The 23,699-nt window shown below is 38.7% G+C and overlaps 1 protein-coding gene across 1 annotated transcript in view; it reads left to right on the forward strand.

The window, feature by feature from the left end:
- Positions 1-23,699, forward strand: part of LOC122789362 (trichoplein keratin filament-binding protein-like) — an 823,181-nt gene that overhangs the window by 503,887 nt on the left and 295,595 nt on the right. The window contains exon 11 of the mRNA XM_044056751.1: positions 20,531-20,674. Coding sequence (XP_043912686.1) covers positions 20,531-20,674 — 144 coding nt within the window. The remainder of the gene's footprint in view (positions 1-20,530; positions 20,675-23,699) is intronic.

Here is a 23,699-nt window from a genome sequence, read left to right on the forward strand (position 1 = left end):
TTCTTGTTTTACCTCAGTCTGTTATCCCTGCTCTTCTTCCCATTTTGTTTCTCATTCCCACTGTGCTATTCTTCTCTTTGGGTATTTTAATAAATATAACACAGACATAATTGTCACATCTTTGTCGTGTCAAAATATTTGGAAGGTTCAAACCATCCATAAACAATGCTATATCCACAGATTATGCATATCACACAATACAATTTTGTTTACAATTTACTAATATCTGAGAAAAATGAGATAAGCAACATTGAAATATGCCTTTTTACATAAATATATTCTGGCACAATCCCCATTGTAAGTGCAGAAATGTTACCAGTTACAGACATATGCTGCATTCCCTAATAACAAGTCTGTTTCTCTTAGAAGTGGGTCAACATGTGACTCATTATTCTACTTAAGCCTAATGAGCTTGTCATACCTAGATACTCCACATGCTTTTCTGACATGATAAAGGCTCCTGAAAAATCCTACTTTAGTTTAAACTCCCGAATCAGTGAAATTATTTCAGTCTTCTTTCTGTTTAGACTATATCCCTGTATAAGCCCCAGTAAATCATGAAGCTCTTCAAATGAAACTGAAATTGAAAGAAAACCCACATGCAACAGTTGGAACTCCAATAGAGGTACATTACCAAAAGGATGCGATGCCTAAACATGTCCTACATAGACTGACTCAAAGCCCTACATTACAAGTCATCCTCCAGCCCATTTCATGAATTTAATGCACCGGTATATATTAAATTGTTGAAACAGCATTACAGCGAATGCTGTTTCGCCAACACGTAAAAACTGAAATGCTAAAACAGCAAAGCCCCAGGTCACCAATTTTTTTTCCTAGGGAAAAAAATCGGTAGAACAAAAAATAAAACCCACCAGTTAAAACATTTTAAAGTGAGGGGGGGGGCAGCTAACTAAATATACCAACTCTGAGATCACACTACAGTGGAGTAAAGGGCAATGTCACTGCTCAGGCCAAGTGATTTTTTCCCTAGCTTTCACTGTTTGAGCATTTTGCTCTTTACGTGCCAGTGAAATGACATTCGCAGTAATGCCATTTCCACAGTTTAATATAGACCTTAATGCACATCTGCAAGTCAAATGGCATCAGAAACAGAGTGATCTAAACATCTTCTGTAACATGAACAGAATGGTTTGGAGGGACAGGTATAATTCACACGGGATACCTCTGCTATGGAACAGACTCTCCATCCACATAAAACAAGGGTCATTATTGTCCATGTTCAAACACTGGGATGAATTATTTTCATTTAAAGGAATGTCTAAAGACAGCTGTATGGAGATTCACAAGAAGAGCTTTGGCAGACCAGGTTTTGATGAACAGTACTCATGTACCCTAACATGTGCCTTGCAGTATGACTTGATAGTGACAACACAGCACAAATAAATAAGAACTACTGATAGTGGTACAAACTGCTACTTTGCAATTTGCATTTAAATGCTGGAAAATAAATAGAAATGAACTGAAGAATGTTAAGCAGCAATCTAGATATATTTAAAATATTAAAAGGGAAGAAAGAAAACATAAAAAGATGTTTCAGTTCTTTTCATGACTGGATAGAATGTATAGAAAGATTTATTAAACAACCATAGCTAATGGCTCTTCTGGACCGAGGCACAGGGAACTAATCTAAGGGGTGAAAGCCAACACATTCTGGCTAGGCTTACAGATGCCGTCAGGCAGATAGCCTAGTACTTACCTATGAACCTATAGCCTAGAAGGATGTTAGATATTAAAATATTGTGTTTTTTCAGCCTTTAGCATTGTATTTATTTTTGGAGAAAAGTGTTTACTGTGAAAGTCAGATATGTACTGTTGAAATCAAGTTTTTGGTCTGTATCACAGTGTGAAATCAAATGAAAAAAATAGTTTTTTTTCTTTTTTCTCTGCATTACTTGTCAGATATATTGAAATGTTTGGTGTATAAAATAAAAGAATTCTTTTCATTTCATATTGCTCATACTGCTAACATCTCTTTAAAAAGTATGTATTTATCACTTTAGTAGATCTAGCCTACATTATTGTCAGTCATTCAAAAAAACGTTAAAGGGCTGGAAGTGACAGGAAGAAGAGCATATTTGATATTTTCAATCATAATATGAAACAGCACAATGCACCTCCTAGTAGGATTAACAAACTCCGTGCAAGCCAAACATAAATATGCTGAATAAAATCCAGTTAGTGCTTTCATGAGAAAATCCCCACTTCTTCAGACCTTAATACAGTATTTTTTTTGTATGTGTCTTATATAAAACTTTTAAAACTGCAAGAACCAGTAACAATAAATAAAATACATTACATCATTCAATTACTTGTCTTCTAAAAAGGGTCATTATGAACTACATTTCTTAAAAAGGTAACTTCATCACAGAAAGCAGGAAACAATATATATATATATATATATATATATATATATATATATATATATATATATATATATATATATATATGTGTGCGTGTGTGTGCATGTATAACAGCACCCAAGCTGAGGCTTGAAACCTGGACCCTCAGACTGACAGTATGATACTCTATCAATGGAGCTACCTCATACTACAGCAATAAGAGCAATATGTGTGCATGTGCATAAAACTAATCTATATAAAACATTAATGTATATGTGGCTCCCCATAAAAAGGTGTACGTGAAATAAATGTGTGGATTCTAAAACGTTAACATATACACACATTTTATTTAAATAATGGCCTAGTTTTTAAAAATGTTAAAGCTTGCAGTTACTGTTCATGTATTAATAATAGTGGACATTTTGTCCACCCAGTCACTATGAAGCAGATTCAATTTTTATGTGCATGCAGATTATAAAACCATTAATATAGTATATTTATCTCAGTGCAAAATTTGCCATGTCTTCTACATTGGAAAGACCAATAGGAGACTGAATGATCGTATTATAAAACATCTTTATAGTATTGCTACACATAATTTGAAAAATGCATTTGTTAAACACATAGCTAACAGCTCTTCTGAGCATCAGTTTAGTTTTATGGTTACAGAAAAGATTAAGGACAGTGAACCCAAGGGAGATCTGTCTAACTATACAGAAGCTAAAGAAATAAAATGGATTGCTAGACTTAGGGCAGATGGCAAAAGTGGTCTGAATGGACATTTGCCACTCAAACCCATTTTAAAAACTAGGCCACTATTTAAATAAAATGTGTGTATATGTTAATGTTTTAGAATCCACACATTTATTTCATATATACATTTTCATGGGGAGCCACATATACATTACATGCACACATATTGCTCTTATTGTTGTAGTTGATAGAGTATCATACTCTCAATCTGAGGGTCCAGGGTTTCAGCCTCAGTTTGGGCGCTGTTTTATATATATATATATATATATATATATATATATATATATATATATATATATATATATGGGTCAACTACCGTAGATCGAAATTACACTATTTCGAAATACAATAGTAGTGTCCCACTAACCCGAAAGTGCACTTCAACGAAAGTGCACTTTTGTGAAAGTCACTATAACAAATGAAGGTTAGGGCTTGGGTTATGGATAGTGGATAGCTAGTAGGGCTATCCACTATCCTTAACCCAAGACCTAACCCTAAGGTCCGTCACTACCGCACCACAGTGCAGGAAATTGTATTTCCTCCACTGAGGAGTAGTTACAGACCTATTTCCTGTACTGTGGTGTGGTAGTCATGGACCTTAGGGTTAGGGCTTGGGTTAAGGATAGTGGATAGCCCTACTAGCTATTCACTATCCTTAACCCAAGCCCTAACCCTAAGGTCCGTCACTACTGCACCACAGTGCAGGAAATTGTATTTCCTTTACTGAGCAGTAGTTACAGACCTATTTCCTGTACTGTGGTGCGGTAGTCACAGAACTCAGGGTTAGGGCTTGGGTTAAGGATAGTGGATAGCCCTACTAGCTATCCACTATCTTTAACCCAAGCCCTAACCCTAAGGTCCATCACTACTGCGCCATAGTGCTGGAAATATCCCGTTCGATTAGTGACTTGCACTTTTGCATTAGTGGGACACTACTATCGTATTTCAAAATAGTGTAATTTTGATCTACGGTAGTAGACCCATATATATATATATATATATATATATATATATATATATATATATATTATTTTTTTTTTGTTTGTTTTTACTGCTTTCTGGGATGACGTTACCCTTTTAAGAAATGTAGTTCATAATGACCCTTTTAAGAAATCAGGTAATCAAATGATGTAATGTGTTTTACTCATTGTTATTAGTTCTTGTAGTTTTAAAAGTTTTATATGACACAATTAAAAAAATGCTGTATTAAGGTCTGAAGAAGTGGGGTTTTTACTCGTGAAAGCGCTAACCTATGTGTTTTTATTTTAATAAAGACTGTCTGTGTTTCAAACTCCGTACTGGATTTTATTCAGCATGTTTTCAATCATGTTTAAATTACTGGCCTCTAACTGTTGCTAGCTGTTTAAAAGTACATTTGTAATTATTCTCTCTCCCTCCCGCTTATAGACTTAGATGTCTGGATATTGGAGATTTTTTTTTACTTTAAGTCAGTGCAATAAATAAACTGATTCTATTATAACTAATAGTTAAAGGATAACCGCACCCTCAGACTCAAAAAAACATATTTATTTCATCATGGTTAGGTGTTTCCTACATTTTAACAGCACTCTGGGACTATTTAGAGCTTTTTAGATATTTTTATATGCAATTTCTGACTCTGACCACGTGGGGGCTGGCATTTTGAAATAATTCAGACTGTTTACACTGCCTCTAAGTATCCCAGAATGCACTGTTTGTCTCCAAAAAATGGCATCAGATCTGACACGTTTTCCCTTAAGCTGCTGTCACTTCATTGACTTAACAGGCATTCACTGCTGTCTTAAAGTCCCCTACTTTTGGTTAAAATGTTATCCTTTTTCAATGACTACTTCAAACACAAGCAGTGCAAATGCTACAGAACAGAACTGAAAAGTGCATTTTATTGCTTTTGTTTCTTAGAAATGCTAACTTGCTTTCTTTTGTGAAGGCTGAAATCTAGTTCTTCAAGGCATCGCCCCTCCCACTTCACACCTACCTTCCCTAGCTGTCAAAGAGCTAAGGGTAATTTGACCCATTATCTTCATGTGATTGACAGCTCAAAGCAGGTGACCAGAGTAATGTACTGTTTTGTCAGCCTTTCCCTCCTTACAGTGGGACACTTTTTTTGTTGCACTCCTCCTGTCAAATTTAGAACCAAGCTACATAGCACTGGGAATAATCACCGTTTTGCAAAGCATCAAACTCCCACTTATTTTTCCTTCCCATTTGGTTAAATAGCATGACAGCACCAACATGTTTTTTAAGACATAATTTAAAAAATTACGGTATTGCATACTTCTTGGAATCTGATGTAGTGTTGTCGATTAATTGTGACAGACATCTGCTTCTTATGTAAAAACATGCAATTCATGTATACGCATGGTTATTGCAAATTTATGCTCCTAGGTTTTGCAGCTGTTACTGTGCTTCTGCCTGTACTTTGTCACATATCGGTAAGGCAATGTAAAGCAATATGACAATACAAAAACAAAGTTTACAAAATTTAGAAATTACATCCAAAAATGAGACTCACCCACAGTCACTCATTCACCGCACTCACTCATTCACCCACACTCACTCATTCACCCACCACACTCACCCACCACCCACCTCACTCACCACCCACCACCCACCTCACTCACCACCCACCACACTCACTCACCACTCACCACACTCACTCACCACTCACCACACTCACTCTTACTCACCACACTCACTCTCACTCATCACACTCACCACTCACTCTCACCCAGACACCTCACTCATCACACTCACCCACACACAACTCACTCACCACCCACACTCACCACCCTCACTCACCCACATTCACTCACCACACTCACTCACCCACCCACCCACACTTACCCACCACACCCAACTCACTCACCCACCACACCCCACTCACTCACCACACTCACTCACCACACTCACCCTCACCCACCACACCTCACTCACTCACATTCACCACCCACCACCCTCACCACACTCACTCACCCCACCCTCACTCACTCACCACCCTCACTCATTCACCCACATTCAACTCACCCACCCACATTCAACTCACCCACCCACACTCACCCACACCAACTCACTCACCCACACTCAATCACTCACTCATCCACCACACCCACCCACACTCACTCACCCACCCACCCACACTCACTCACTACACTCACTCACAGCCCATCACACTCACCCACACCCACCACACTCACCCACACCCACCACACTCTCGCTCACCCACCACACTCGCTCACCCACCACACTCACCACACACACACACACACACACTCACTCACCGCACTCACTTGTTCACCACACTCATTCATCACACTCGTTCACCACATTCAGCACCCACACACCACACTCACTCACCCACACACCACACTCACTCACCCTCACTCACCTCACTCAACTCACGCACCACACTCACTCAACTCACGCACCACACTCACTCAACTCACACACTCACCCTTTTACATACATAACCACAAGTTTGTTTGGCAACACCAAGAATGACCCCAGGCCTTCGTCCGAGGAATGCACGAGTAATTATGTACTTTGGCTGTGCAGACATCAGAAACAGAAACACATGCCTATACAGACCTTACACATCAAGCCGCTCCATTCAAATTGTACATGGAATGCACCCATTGAACAGTTTTCCACCTACAACATTATTAAAGTACTTTAATCCAACACTAGTGAGCCCTACTTTACACAGCCAGTAAACCTGTCCACAGATTCAGCTTCTACAGCACAGTCCAATAAACTGTCTACTGTACATTAGTGTTAACACAGGAATTTCCAGTTCTTATCAACATAACCACATACACAGTCTTCCACCTCAGACCTTTCATGAAGGATGTTTTATTTTTAAACTTTCATCCTTCCCACTTTAGGGGTCTTACATAAATCCCAGCAAAAAGGAGACCTATAAACTGCAATCACCCTGATTCAAATCCATCCAAACATGGCTGCAAAACTAAAGGTGTTACGGTTTTGAGGGGAGGGTTAAGCAACCATGCCCACACCACCTGGGAACAATCAAATTCTTCCTGTCTTTATAACTACACAGTTCCACAACCACAGGGAAAAATTACCCAGCAAAGGCACACCAGTACCTAATGGAATTAAGTGACAATTCAACACTAAATCATAAATCACAAAACAGACTTTATCAATTCAGTATATGAAGAACATACCAGTATAGTGTATTTAAAGTTACATCTAACTACCAGATTGTGCTGGGACAGCTTTAGAGATAAAAGTGGTTTTGTAAAATTCAGCAGATACTGACAGAGTGCCCTTTATCACACAAACGTGCACACACTTGACCCTTATCACACAGCTGCGCACACACTTGCCCCTTATCACACAGACACAAAGTTTGTTTGGCAACAGCTAAAATGACCCAAGGGCTTCTTCCTTCTGATAGCAGTCTGTTAACTATAGGTTCATAGGTTGGTACTAGGCTATCGGCCCTAGGGCTTATATAAGCCTAGCCATAACAATTCCCTGGTTATTATTTCCACACTATTTTCTACCCTGGACCCCTGTCTAGCAGGGTGAGTGATGTGATCCCCAGGGTTAATTTCTTTCTCCCATCCAATCATCAATGTTCTGTTTGAAGAGAGCCAAAGAGGCAGCCTGCTTGACAAGTATGGGCAGTCTATTCCAGAGTCTAGGCAGTCTCTGAGTCAGGAGCCTATCCCTCCAGCATTTCTTTATTGTGATGACAAGGTTTAGATCCCTGGAGCGTGTAGCTCTGAGGGATTGAGATTTCTTTAAGTGTAGCATGTCCCAGAATGGGTACATGTTTTTTCCCAAAGGGGATAACTATACATTTCTTGGCACTGAGCTTGAGCCCATGGCTCTTGAACAAGCATCTGTTTCTGTAAGGCCCTTTTCTAGAGTATCCACAACATTGAGGATTCAATAATGGCTCCCAGTTTGCAGTCATCTGTGAACTTTGTTAGCCAGAATCCCTTAGTGTTGGCCTGTACTTCAGAGAAGTAGATGGCAAACAAGAGCGGTCCCAGGACTGACCCCTGAGGTACTCTGACTTGTCAGAAGCTGGATTTGGATTGGGCTACTTTTACAGCATGGGTTCTGTCAGTAAGCCAGTTGGCAACCCATCGAGTGATGTAGAGATTAATGCCCAGCTTAGTAAGCATTCATACACATACACTCACACAGACACACACATGCCCATTGCTTGCATTCACACACACACACACTTGCCCCTTGCTTGTATTCATACACATACACACACACACACTTGCCCCTTGCTTGTATTCACACACACACACACACTTGCCCCTTGCTTGTATTCACACACACTTGCCCCTTGCTTGCATTCACACACACACACAATTGCCCCTTGCTTGCATTCGTACACACACACTTGCCCTTTGCTTGCATTCACACACACACTTGCCCTTTGCTTGCATTCACACACACACACTTACCCTTTGCTTGCATTCACACACACACACACACACACACACACACACACACACACACACACACACACACACACTTGCCCCTTGCTTGCATTCACACACACACACACACACACACACACACACACACACACACACACTTGCTCCTTGCTTACATTCACGCACACACGCACACTTGCCCCTTGCTTACATTCATGCACACACACACACTTGCCCCTTGCTTGCATTCACACACACACACTTGCCCCTTGCTTGCATTCTCACACACACACACACACACACACACACACACACACACACACACTTGCCCCATGCTTGCATTCTCACACACACACACACACACACACACACACACACACACACACACACACACACACACACACACACACACACACACACACACACACACACACACTTGCCCTTTGCTTGCATTCACACACACACTTGCCCCTTGCTTGCATTCACACACACACACACACACACACACACACACACACTTTACCCCTTGCTTGCATTCACACACACACACACACACACACACACACACACACACACACACACACTTGCCCCTTGCTTGCATTCACACACACACTTGCCCCTTGCTTGCATTCACACGCACACACACACACACACACACACACACACACACACACACACTTGCCCCTTGCTTGCATTCACACACACACACACACACACACACACACACACACACACACACACACACACACACACACACACACACACACACACACACACACGCCCCTTGCTTGCATTCACATACACATACACATGCACTTGTGGCTTTAAAACACAAGAACCAGTATGACGGTCATAGTCCATGATACCTCACTGGACTATATGAAGAGGGACATGGAGCACTCTGAATACATGTGTCCCACGTGGGTATGAATCTAGCCTTGAGTCGCATCCTACCTTCAGCAATGATTATACGACAGGATCAGCAAAAATGACCTACTTCAACAAATGGCTTAGTTTCTGGTGTCACAACAAGGGGATTCAATCTCTGACAGCTTGGGTAGACATAACCAACAAGCCACTATGCTTTTCAAGAGATGGTTTGCACTTATCACCACTTGGCTTCTGAATATTGACAAAAACTTTGTCACCATAGTGCCTTTTTTAGGATATGCCAAGTTAAGCCCACCAACATAATAAAAATCAGTCAGAAATACCAAAAGGTGCTGCTTCTCAATGCTAGTAGTTTAAATATAAAAACAAATATTACCTGGAAGCACTCCTTACCCTAGAAAATTCACACACATATATGCAGTCACAGAAACATAGTTCAGAACCGTAGTAATCATTCTGGCTATTAAAGTCTACAGTGCCTTTCATACATTTTTGTCCCCCTCAGCTCTAAATAAAACATATGGAGGAGGTGTTTCAATGTTTTTAAACACTAATACAATGCTATACTGGTCCAAAAACATGACTGAATTGAGCTGCTGCTTGCCCAACTAACCACAAGTGTGAACCCCCATCATATCCTTGCATAATAGTGGTACTAAAAACAGACACAGGAATGTTTAGAGAAGATGCATTAAACACGTTATAAAGCTAAACAAGGAACAACAATAAACCATACAGTCCTGAAATCAAGTTAGTATCTAATCATACTGCCTATGTTGATAAAGCAATTTCAATGTCCATAACGGAAAAATCTGGCACGGTACAATTAACACCACTAAAGCTACTGATGTGTTACAGTAAGACAATCTAGCAGACCTGAGCGAACGGTCAGTTCATACAAGACCAGTGTTATTGCAAAATATCATAGGTTCATAGGTAGGTACTAGGATACAAGCCTAGCCAAAAAATGTACCCTGGCTTTCGCCACCCAAGAAAATTATTTTCCTATGCCCCTGTCGAGCAGAGCCACAGAAGTGATCCCCGGGGTGAATTTCCCATTTCCCATCCAATCATCAAGATTTTTCTTGAAGAGTGCTAATGAGGAGCTCTGTTTGACATAGATAGGTAGTCTGTTCCAGAGTATGGGAAGTCTCAATGCTAATAATACATAAAAGTGGAAACAAATGGGTGCCGCTGATGAAATTATATAGTATTCCCCATTCATAATGAATGCTCCTGCTATGCTGACTCAGCAGAAAGTACAGTTGTGTACCTACCATAAATGTAGATATTAGAGTGTATTCACTGTTGCAGTCATTACTCTTGGGTTATCCTGCTGGCAGGCTACCCGCAGTCGGCCTGAATTCCAAAGTCTTGGTCCGGCATAGGTCGCTCTCACCTCTTCCCTGACATCAGTGCGCCAACGCCATTTTCTTCAGTTTTTCTTGCCCCAGATGTCAGGTGCCCCCAAAAGGGTATGCTAAAAATGATGCCAATAAACAGGCATGCACTAAGGTAATCATTTCCTTCATCTACAAGCAAATACACCACATAGGTTGTATAGAATAGAGAAGTACAGATAAGACCCAGCAAAAGAAAGGGGGATGGTGGAAGGGTAACCTGGATTGCAACAGTGAATACACTCGAACATCTACATTTATGGTAGGTACACAACTGTACTATGTTCATCGTGTTTCACTGTTGCAGTCATTACTCTTGGGTTGAATCCCAAAGCTGAGGATTGGTGGCTGGGGCTAAATAGGATTAGGAGAGGCTATGAGGCCCTGCAGAACTGCAGTGGCAAAGCCTGCTCTGGATTTAGAGTAGAGAGGTAAGTGGTAGTGCTTTGTGAAGGTGTGCACCGAACTCCAAGTTGCAGCCTCTAAGATGTCTTTGGTTGGTACTCCTCGAGGAAGGCTGCTGCTCTGGATGAATGTGGTCTAATGTCCTTAGGCACCGATTTGCCATGTTGTGAATAGTAGAAATGAATGCAATGGCCTATCCATTTTGAAATAGTCTGTTTTGAGATAGCCTTTCCTTGTGATCCTGCAGCATATGCCACTAAAAGTTGCTCAGTCTTTCTGAAAGCTTTAGTTCTGTCCAAGTAGAAGCGTAGCTGTCTGTGTATGTCCAAAGAATGCAGAAGTCTCTCACCCTTGTTCTGTGGGTTGAGATAAAAGGTAGGCAAGTGAATGGTTTGGTTAAGGGCCACACTAGACACCACCTTAGGCATAAATGTCAGGTTTGTCCTCAGAGAAACCCTGTCTGGATGGAAAATGATAAAAGGTTCCACAGCCATGAGTGCCTGTAACTCCGAGACTCGTCTTGCAGAGGTTATTGCTAGGAGCAGAGCTGTTTTCCAGGATAAGAATTTTATATCAGCTGTTGAGACTGGCTCAAAAGGAGGCAGTGTGAGTTTTTCTAAGACATAATTGAGGTCCCATGCAGGTATTGGTGCTCTCCTTGGAGGTCTTATGTTTTTGGCCCCTCTGAGGTATTGCCTTATTAAAGAATGAGAAATGATAGGTGGTTCCGTATTGTAATGGGTTGAAATGGCAGAGACATGGATCTTAATTGATGAAAAGGATAGGCCTCTGTCCAGCATCTCAGTTAAGTATTGTAAAATCTGAGGAATGTTTGGAACAAACATGTCAATTCCTTGTGCCTGGATCTAAGCACAGAATCTCTTCCATTTTTCTGCATAAGATTTTCTGGTGCTGGGCCTCCTGGCCTCCAAAATAACATCCACCACAGCTTTGGAGAGAGGAGTGTTCTGAATGGCTACATTATCCGCCATGCTGCCAGATTTAAGGTCCTGAGTTGGCTGTGCAGGATCTGATTGTTTTGTTGGGTCAGTAAGTATAGGAAATATCTCTCAATTATTAGTCTAAATGTCTGCTGCTTATTTACAAAAAATATCCACCTGCAAATGCTTTGACACTGGGTAGCCCTTTCAGACATATCTAGCCAAAGCATGTCCTATCCATGTCATACTTACAAAGCATCTTCTTATGGGGTTCCTCATCAGTATCTCACTTATATCTAACCATGTCATACTTACAAAGCATCTTCTTATGGGGTTCCTCATCAGTATCTCACTTATATCTAACCATGTCATATGTGCAAAGCATCTTCTTATGGGGTTCCTCATCAGTATCTCACTTATATCTAACCATGTCATACTTACAAAGCATCTTCTTATGGGGTTCCTCATCAGTATCTCACATATATCTAACCATGTCACACTTACAAAGCATCTTCTTATGGGGTTCCTCATCAGTATCTCACATATCTAACCATGTCATACTTACAAAGCATCTTCTTATGGGGTTCCTCATCAGTATCTCACTTATATCTAACCATGTCACACTTACAAAGCATCTTCTTATGGGGTTCCTCATCAGTATCTCACATATCTAACCATGTCATACTTACAAAGAATCTTCTTATGGGGTTCCTCATCGGTATCTCACTTATATCTAACCATGTCATACTTACAAAGAATCTTCTTATGGGGTTCCTCATCGGTATCTCATTTATATATAACCATGTCATACCTACAAAGCATCTTCTTATGGGGTTCCTCATCGGTATCTCACTTATATATAACCATGTCATACCTACAAAGCATCTTCTTATGGGGTTCCTCATCGGTATCTCACATATCTAACCATGTCATACTTACAAAGCATCTCCTTATGGGGTTCCTCATCGGTATCTCACTTATATCTAACCATGTCATACTTACAAAGCATCTTCTTATGGGGTTCCTCATCGGTATCTCACTTATATCTAACCATGTCATACTTACAAAGCATTTTCTTATGGGGTTCCCCATCGGTATCTCACTTATATCTAACCATGTCATACTTACAAAGCATCTTCTTATGGGGTTCCTCATCGGTATCTCACTTATATCTAACCATGTCATACTTACAAAGCATCTTCTTATGGGGTTCCTCATCGGTATCTCACTTATATCTAACCATGTCATACGTACAAAGCATCTTCTTATGGGGTTCCTCATCAGTATCTCACTTATATCTAACCATGTCATATTTATGACATTATCTTTCCAAGATTATTGCATTCAGCACTGAAAATAGTTACCTGATTTGATAATCTGCAAGTGTTTTACTTGCTTATGAGCAAACTCTACAATAATTGGTATATCTTAATGTACCTGTAAGTACCATATTACCTGTGGCCCAGAGCATTGCTGAAAATGTCTTTAGAGCACTTCATTTACACAATTGTCGCATAAATATATAAAATAAAAGTAAACTGTGGAAGGGTGTTGTCACTGTGTAATAGCTCAAAATGACTGAATGTCTCAGAAAACAATATTGTCTCTTGAATCAGAAAGTCATGAACACAGTTGTGTCTGCAACAAATGTATTTTCAGAGATGTAGGAAGATTAACGATGCTAATGCTGTGGTCAGACATTGATCTGCTGGCTTGTACAAAGAAGGGAAAAAATGTTTGTTAAGCTGATGTTCATTTCTGTATATTAAACTGCAGGTAAGAACAGTACACACTGCAGATTAAACAGTGGATCCAAATAGCACAAAGCATGGCAAAGACCTCAGTCCTATATGTAAACATTCTAGATTCCATATAGGCATGCCAATGCCTGCAGAAGTGTCATTTTCCTACAGATGCCCCCCCTCAGCAGTGGCTCAATGCATATACACATGCATTCTCTTGTCACATTATCCAGTGTCAATTTTTTCCCCTGTGACTGTTCTGTAGCAGTTTATTATTTGTCTTTGGTTTCACGGTCACCAGTTAAAATTTTATTCAGCCCATAGGGCATGCAATCTTTATGCATTAGTGTCAGCTGGTGGTACTGTGTTTCTGCTTCTAGCAAAACATTTATTTGGGTGCTGCCTCATCAAATTCCTAGTAACAGCTACTGAACAGTTCAGAAATAGGTTGTTGTTTTGACAGATCATGTATATTTGATTTAACTCCTCAAAGCAGTGGGAACTTCAAACCCACAAAGCAATGAAGACTTAAACTGTCAGTTGAAGCAGATTCTTCCAGCTGCCTTCTGTTTTGGATTTTATGTTAGCATTTGTATATAACAAGTTATGAATACATGAAAGTATTCTCTATTTATTGCCATTTGCTGCCTTACTTTACCAAGTCATAGCTTTTGCGTTTTTTCACTTTTCTTAGTTGCTCAAAAAGGGTTCCCTACTGAAATGTCAGCACTCAAAATGCTGGGTGCTGAAAATAACAAAAAAAAAAAAAAAAGACCAAACAAAGAGGAGAACTGAAACTCAAAAATCGCTCTTCTCTTTTAAACTTCTCTTTGCAGGGGGGATAAGTCCCTACATTCCCACACTTACATATGCCAACTCTGAGATCAGCATACCTTGTTTGAAACGGAATAATCTAGGAAATGTCATCTCAGACTTAATACATGTAAATCCGATCTTTCGGCCATTCAGTCTCTGCATTTCAGTACTTGCTCTAGCACGTCCCGACATTTCAAATGGTTACCCTAACATTGTCTCCTATTGCTAATAGACTGAGCAAACTTCCTGACTGGTGCAGCTTGTGGAGTGTATTTGTTCTCCTGTTTCTCTACTGGTTTTTACTTCACTCTGCAAATTACGGTATTACTGTATGGAAGTTTACTGTGTATTCTGCTTTAACCAGAATGGTAATGCTGCTGTTTTTTTTTTTTATAGGCACAAACAAATTCCTTTTGGTTTTACATTAGGCTTAACAGTGAGGTTTAATTGGCTTTCTTATTTTTAAAACATAGATCTCTAATACGGTTGCTTTTCAGACTGGGCACTAGCTTCATGTTTTTGGTTACATACCAAGCACTAAAAAGTGTTTTGAGCCTTTCTATATAGTATTTTGATTAATTGTCTTAATCCTAGTGATGTAAGGGATATGAAATTTTATATTTCATTTTTTAAGACTTTCATGATTTTAGTTTACTTTAACCTGCCATTTATTCTGCCTGTATATCATTTATCTTTACTTCCTCTAATTACTTCCTATTATTTCTACTGCCTGCCTAACTTTGTGCAGGTTTGGACTATGGTTTGATCTGTTGTCTGTGTACATCCTGTTTTTTTGAATACCGTACTTATTAACCATGGATCTATTGTTGACAATGATATAAATTCTGCTCCAGGTGCATGGTTGCTGCTACAAATACAGGTTTACCAAACAGCCAACTACCTTGGATTTTTAATAACTTTATTACTTCCCAAGGTCCTGTTAGATCCAGTATTAGAGCTCTTACCATTGTGACTTAACTCCATCTCACTTATCAGCCAGGGTTCAAAATGTTAAGTATTTGTTTTCATTACTTACTAGTGTCATTTGTGTATTGAGCTACAGTCTGTTCAAGAATGGCATAATTCAAACACTGCTTGTCTCAATATTTCCTGAATGGCATTTCAGTATTGATATGCATGTTTGATTTGCTTCTTTTAATCACCATTTTTTTATTTGATTTGACTTGCTTATTGATTCATTCTCTGTGCTAATGATCACATTGTTACTCTGCAGTTTTTTGTTTCAGTCGTGGGGGGGGGGGCAGTATAGCTTATTATAGCCTAGTACATCTCATTATACCTTAGAAGTTATTGTGGATTTTGAGGTGATACGGAGTGGGGCATTGGAGATGCTTCTTTTACTTGGTTCATCTCTTGCAGTGACCAGATGCCATGATGAATTAAAATGGTAGGTTGCTCAAGTCTCTGACCACTTCTGCTGCATCAAAGGAACAGAGATAATGGACCTGGGCATCACTGGTCATCTTTGGCCCCTGGACTTAAATGCTGTTAGTAGTCCATCTGGAATAAACCCAATATTTTTTCAGGCCAGTTGGTTGCTTTATTACTAAAAGCAAATTGGATGAGATTTGGAGTCCTCATTTTATGGTAGCAGAGATGACCGGATTGCTTATAATTAATTTCCCTAGTTTAGACAAAGCCAAGTTTGGGGTTGTGGTTTGTTATTTTCCTCCTCTGTTACTAACTAAGATTATAAGTGAGGCTAACATGGGGACTGAAACCACTGCCAATTATGTAAGTTTATCTGTATTTAAAAGAGCAGCCAACTCACATCCTTCTGTGGAAAATGTTGTGTGAGTGATGAATCATACCAGATTATTTTACCTGCTAATCACCTGAAATAGCATTTTTGGCTCATTCAATACAACAGAGGTGTCTCTCAAGTGGAACACTGGGAAATGAAATGAGTTTTAACTCCTGATTACAATGAATTTACTGAGCTTGATGGACATGATATCAGCTGATTTCACTTTTTTAAAGGTAGCTCCCTCCTCAAACACACACGCAAGCTATCATCCCTTGATCCAGGAGCTTTGATATCCTTACATGACAGTGAGAGCTAACTCTAACTTCAGCCCCCTTTCACCATCTTAAAACTCAATTCGTCTCTTTCCCACAGTCTCCTTGAACATATCCCAGTTATGTCCATCTTCACTGAGGTACATCAGAAGAGTTCCCCCTGCACGAAAGGCAACTGCACAGCTTTGGTAGTGTAGAATCCAAAACCCAAAAAGTAATCCAGCAAACTGTAAATCAGCAGACTGAGAATTTTTGAACACACCAGTGACATGAAGAATAAAAAAAAAGCAGTGCTTTATATAAACATTCCATAAAACATTCATCTGCCAAGTTTAGTTTCATGGTTATAGATATCATGAAAGGGAATAAATCCAACAAAGCAGGGTGGCATTCCATTCTTGACACAAAGGAGAATAAATGGATTGTTAAACTGGGTGGTTTATTTCCACCTGGATTAAATGAACAATTTTGATTACCCAATCACATACTTGATTCAATTAAGTGCATGTATAAAAGACTATCTGAAATGGATTCAATTTACACTGAGGAAGGCTGTATTGTGTACCAGCTGAAAACCGGTTTGTTTGTGCATTGCATTACTGAATACATTTATGATTTTAGTCTCACAGTTTGCTGGTTTACTTTTTTCATCTTCACTGTGAGAAGGCCAGAAGGCCAGAGTACCTTGTAATGACTGCAGAGTGGATTAGCCAGGGATGGTCATCATATTGCAGCTTGCTTAGATTGTCATATGTTTATTTATGCAAATGTGTGTATGTGCATGATTGAGTGTATGCACATACACAAATATAAATATACCACAATCTAAGCAAACTGCAATAATGTGCATGTGTTTATGGGCATGCTTGAGTGTATGTATAGGTGTAATTCTTAATGTTCTGCTTCTTGTGCCCATGCAAGCAACATCTATAAGAGAGCATACCGTGAGCAGCCGTTTGGCAAATGTGGTGACCTCTCACTCAGTGTTTTCATGACAGCAGCCTCAGTGTGTCTCCAAGCCTCCAATGGAATTTGTAATGCTGAATGCAAATCCAGATAGACAAGCTCCATCCTTTCCCCTAAATGCAGACAAGCAGACATCACCTCATCATTACTAGACTTTCTCCCCATTCCACCTCCTCCAGGTGACTAGTCAGCTAGCTAAACCTGGCCTGCTTGGTCCATAGTCACAGTCTTATCCCTCTGGATGAACAAACCTAGATATTTTATGGATTTTTATCTGTTGTGACATGGTCACTCCTAAGAATCAGTAGGTCTTCCCCTCTTCTTGAGCATAGTTGGGTTTTTCATGTGAACTAAAGAAGGGCTTAGTGACCATCATCTTGAACAAGTTTAATAAGAACCCAGTACTTGTGATAAAAAACACCCTTAGATCATCCATTTAGAAGATTGTTTACACACGGATTGATTTTGTCCTGCAGTGGTATCAAGCTCATAGTCTGTCCCAATATTCTGACTTCCCTCGTACACATTCTTAAGGACCTCCTAATGGTGAAGAATCGGTGAATCAGGGACATTATTTTGGATTGGCTCCCCTTTTCTTTTGACATAAGTCCTGCAATTCTTTTGGGCCATCTCTGGGGTTACTGATACTGTCCTGAAATGGTGTGCTTACTACCTTTTTAGGACATAGCAGATTACTTCTGGGCTAAACACTTCAACCATTCACTATGTTATGTCCAGTGTCCTACACGGCTCCATGTTAGGTCTTTTAATGCTCAAAATATATGTACCAGCACTGGCAGAACTCATTAGATGGAAAGGTTTTCAATATCGTTTGTATGCTAATCACGTCAAGCTTTACCTTTTCTTCTCTCAGGACAGGATATCTACTGCAGGTTCCTAAAGATCTAGAATGTGTCTTAGTGACAAGTAGTCACCTCAGCTGAACACATCCAAAACAATGTTCATGCCTGATCACATCAGTTCTATAGATTCTAACCATTTTTTTTAAAACTACCAACTGTTTATGGTTGTAATAAGATAAAATTCAGGTAAATGATGAGAGACCTAGGTGTGGTACTTGACAAAAGATTGACATGCTGGGGCCTATTGTCCTTTGCTGTGACATCTTCATGTTTCTATATAAGGACCTTTGCTCATACTGAACAAAGTCTTCCTCCAGAAGACATCTCTCTGACTGTTCATGCCCTGGCCTCTTCCCCTATTGTTTATTATAATGCTGTATAGCTATTGGTTCTTAACACTGGCTGGTAACATCTGCTGCATGATTCTACAGTCCAGTCACTTACTAGTATTAATAGTTACTAGCATATTACTCCCATTCTGCATGGCCTACGTTGGCTGCCAGTTTGGTAGCATCTTTAATGTTCTGCTCTTCATAAATTTACCTCCTCACAAGTTGGGTTCATCACAGCTAAAGGCACTGTTGCTGCCTTATGGTCATCCAAGGCTTTCTTCCATGCTGGGGCTGAGTTTCTCAGTTTATTTTCTATTAGGTTGTTCTGCACGGGAACCTCATTCCCAATGGCTGAGGAAGTCACTCGCCTTGGTAAGTTTTAAAATATTCTTAACAATACATTTTTGAATGTTGCTTATGACTTATATTGGTTTACTGCTGTGCTTTCTATAATTTCTGTTTTAACATGTTTTAATTGTTTTTATTTATATATTGTTATGCTGCTTTCTAAAGCACCTTAATAAACTTAAATATTTTCTGAAATCCAAGTAAAAGTAACCATGCAACAGAACCATTTGGTTTGGAATTTTGCTGTAAAATGCACTTATATATTTTTTTTGTTTAAAGGGGTGGTTAACTGATTACAACCAACCATTTGCAGGTACTGCCTGGGTGAATTCATTCACAAAAAAGAGATAACAGATAACAGATAGCAGTAAGCTGTACATATCAAAAACAAAACAGAAAGTAGCAATACACAACCAAACACTGCACAGTAATCTTGCTTCTGACGTATCCTGATCTGTCTTTATAAACAGTTTTTGTGATCTTTCCTTCTCCTTACTACATTAGGTTCCACCTTCCTCTGTACATATGCTTAGATGACTAAATTGCTGTGTGCTTTGCGTGATCTTTGATTTTATCTGAAAAGCTCCATGTCTAGAAGCTTGTTGTTTATTTCACATCACCATTTAATTTGTTCTAGATAATGGAATCCACCAATGGTTGTAGTAATGTAAAAATAAAGTCTCACCTGGAGAAATTTTGCATGAACATGTAGGCTATTTCCAAACTACTCAGCATGTCTTGTAGAAGCCGCCCTTGACACAATTCATTTATTTATTTATTGACATTTGATGACCGGGAAATATAACATTTGCTTAAATGGGATAATCAAAATTAGGTTTTAATATTACAATTGTAGCAGAGATACAAAAGAACTTACAACTGAAGCAGAGATACACAAAAAAAAACTTTAAATCCAGTGTGCTAATGTCTAGGTAATTCTGTTTATACAGTCACAGAAGTAAAATAAGAAATGTATAAGTTAATTATACAGTAATAGACGAGAAACTAGAGAAGAATACAAGATAGAGAATAATTGGTTGATATATTGAAGGTTGCAAAGTATTTATTGGGTGTTGTAGCCAACAATATACTTAAGGTGGTTAGTGACAAGTTGAAAGCAAGTGCAAATAAGTACTTTGTAGATGTTTTTGTTCCCTATACAACAGATGTTATCTGTCCTTGTAATGCTTACTGTAAGTACCTAAAACAATCTAATATCCTCCTTTTTTGCATGATACTCATAACAGAAAGTCACGCACAGAGCTGAGGAAGCAGAGTACCATCTTTTCAAGAACATACAGTCCTCAGAAAATAGCTGGAAGAAACAAATGACGCATGTTGAAAAACTCCAAAGAAATTTATTGACACTCAGGAAGGACAATGCAGCCGAGGTAAATTGACTTATATCAGTCAGCTCCACAATAATTGTATCTGTCAAAGCTGGAATAGCAGAAATTGTCACACTGCATTTCTGCCTTGTAGTGTCCCTACATATCCATTTATGCTAGCTGGTGTCTATGACAATTCTGTTCTGTGTTACTCACAATCTTAAATTTAATTAATGCAGTAAGATATGTTAACTTTAAAATATTCCATTTTCTATTGCACAACCTAACATATTCCAGAGGACTATTTTTTCTGTCTCTGAGTCAAGACTAATACCACATAGGCTTGCTCCAGCCTTAATAGAATTCACTATACTAGGTGTTTATGGGTAGTGTGGCTTCTGATTATATATCCAAGTGACAGTTCTAGCTGTGCAAATGCTGGTTTCTATCACATATCTTGCTGCTGGGAACCTTTGGCAATATCATGGGCTGTCTTCTTGCAAACATTTTTTTTGCCTCCTTTGGAAACTTTGCAGATCAACTCCAATTAATTCCAGGCATCTTCAGTTCACTCACCTCTGTGCTGGAGGCATCACAACCTGAGCTGCAGAAGTAAAGCTGTGGGTTCAAAGCCATAATACTGATATTTAAGCATTATTTGAAACCTGGTTAACACCACGCATTAAATCCACAGAATTTCCCATTGGCTATTACATTGCTTTCAGGTGTGATTGATAACAGAGAAACAGTGGTAATGGAAGAAACAGTGGGAAAGTAAATACTTTCCTCCTGCCACCTTTCTGATCTTGTCCTATATACTAGACAGTGAGTCAGTTGAAATCAGGGAGAAATTATATTCCTCCTGTCTTGAAGGGTTACGTCTAAACTTTCATTCTGATATTTTGATAACTGGAGTGTATATAGTAGAAAGAAATATGCCTTTCTGCCTGTACTAGAACTAATAAAGAAATCAAGAAAACAAGTTCTCTAGACTGGATCTCCTTTCAAACATTGCACAAGTATTATTCTTTCCCTTAAAAATCGCTCTTTTATTTTTTGCCATTAAATAGGATTTTACTCTAAGTTTATCCTAAATAAGTTACCAAAACCAATTAAAACGGGAAGAAAATTGCTCTGAAAAAGTCCACCAAAAAGAATCGTAGAGCAATATTCAACAGACCACGACTCTGCTATATCCACACAAGTAATGTTTATTAGAACATGCTCTAATAAACTTCGTTTGTGTGGATATAGCAGAGTCGTGGTCTGTTGAATATTGCTCTAAATAAGTTACCACTAGAGACACTTGCAACATCTCATGACTTGATTTAGATATAATATCAGTAGAATAGGCTGGAAAAGTGTTGTTTTTCATTCCAGTACCGATAACATTCTGAATTACTTTTGGGTCTGACTTCTTTATTCGTATCTTGGATAAGGTTGCCCGTCTTGGATCTTCTTCTCTTTTTTTAAACAGATATTTTATTGCTGTTATAAAAATGAACATGTTTATAGTGTATCATTTTCTATTCCATAATTCACTTTGCATTTATTTCGAATTCCTTGGATAATAACAACATTCACATTTATCCTTGTAGTGCAATTATTGTTGCTAAAATAACATCATTCTGTTCTTCAAGGGCATCTGCTGAACATTTAATTACATTCATTATGGAAAGAAATTGCATTCTTTCTTTAGTCTCACACCAGTACTTTCCTTAGCATTTGGTGAAAGCTGGCTATATCATTATCTGATCTAATATCTTTATAAACACGCTAATGAAACAAAATATGTAACGATCTTTGTATATCTGCACTTTTGCACCAGATTACATCATTACATAATCGATATCTTTACTCGCTTTTCATTACTGCTGCTCATTCTCTTTTAATCTTCAACGTTCAGTGCTAAGACATCAAATGCATAGCCTCAAAATGCCTTAGAGGAGTTTGCCACCTAAATAACTATGAATATACACATTATTCCCTACCCATTTGTCCAAACCCATTTTAAATAATTTCAGTGTCTCTTGTTCTGTCATCTTCCAGCCATGCTATGAAAAGAGTTCCCCAGTATATTAGTCTTACTGGGTTTAATATGAACAAGCAAGAAATTACTTTTTGCAGATGATAACCATTCCCCTATATTAATTCCAACACTTGCGCCATAATAATAATCATGCACACATTTATAAAGAAATATTAAGCCACCTCCAACAAATCTATAATAACTTATATAAAGTGATGGGATCCTGCAATCTACCAGTGTAATTTAATGTTTTCAGACCTTTAGTTTGTCTTGTGAAGTATTTCTGTACTCTCTCCATTCTCTCTGATTAAGTGTAATAAGCACAAAAAACAGCAGCAGACCTGGAACTGGGTAAACTATCATGTTATAGATTGGAAAAGAAAAGTCCATTCCCTACTAGTAATAGTTATTAAAATCTTACCAATCCTGTAGAAAAATCTTACTAATAATATTTAATAAGTTTCTCCTAAAAGGGAGCCTATCTGTATTAATACCTTTAGTTATAAAGTCACGTCTCATGACCTCTCTCAGCAAACTGGTATCTTTGCCTGTTGCATTACCAATTAAAATCCTATGCTGAAATTCTAGCAATACCTTCCCCGCCACTTCTTCTCTTAAAAAGCAACCTTCCTCTGCCAATTTACCTTCTTTAGCAAATGTTATATGATATGAACATGTGTCCGGTCTATTACATGCTTTCATTCTTTATCTATCAATTTACAGGTCAGCTGGAAAGGCAACACCAAAATTAGTATCACAGATCTAATTAATGTGCATTGTACTTTCCTATGCATTCAGACATCAATTATTTTACATTCTCTACTAGTCTATATCTTGCTCATCCTTCCTGCAAAAGAATCAGCCCTGACACCTATCAGAATTAAAACAATGTAAGAGGAAATCTTAATATATTCCTCTAATTTTACATATTTTTAAATGCTGAAGCATCCACAGACTGTTGAGTCAACAAAGCACAGTTAGCATGACTACTGTATTCATTACATCACTTCATCTATCACCTTCTCAGTACTTGTTTCTGCACTCATACTCAGTCTGGCT

This window comes from Protopterus annectens, chromosome 14.part0 (assembly GCF_019279795.1).
Source record: "Protopterus annectens isolate FY-2018-M chromosome 14.part0, PAN1.0, whole genome shotgun sequence".
NCBI classification, from domain to species: Eukaryota; Metazoa; Chordata; order Ceratodontiformes; family Protopteridae; genus Protopterus; species Protopterus annectens.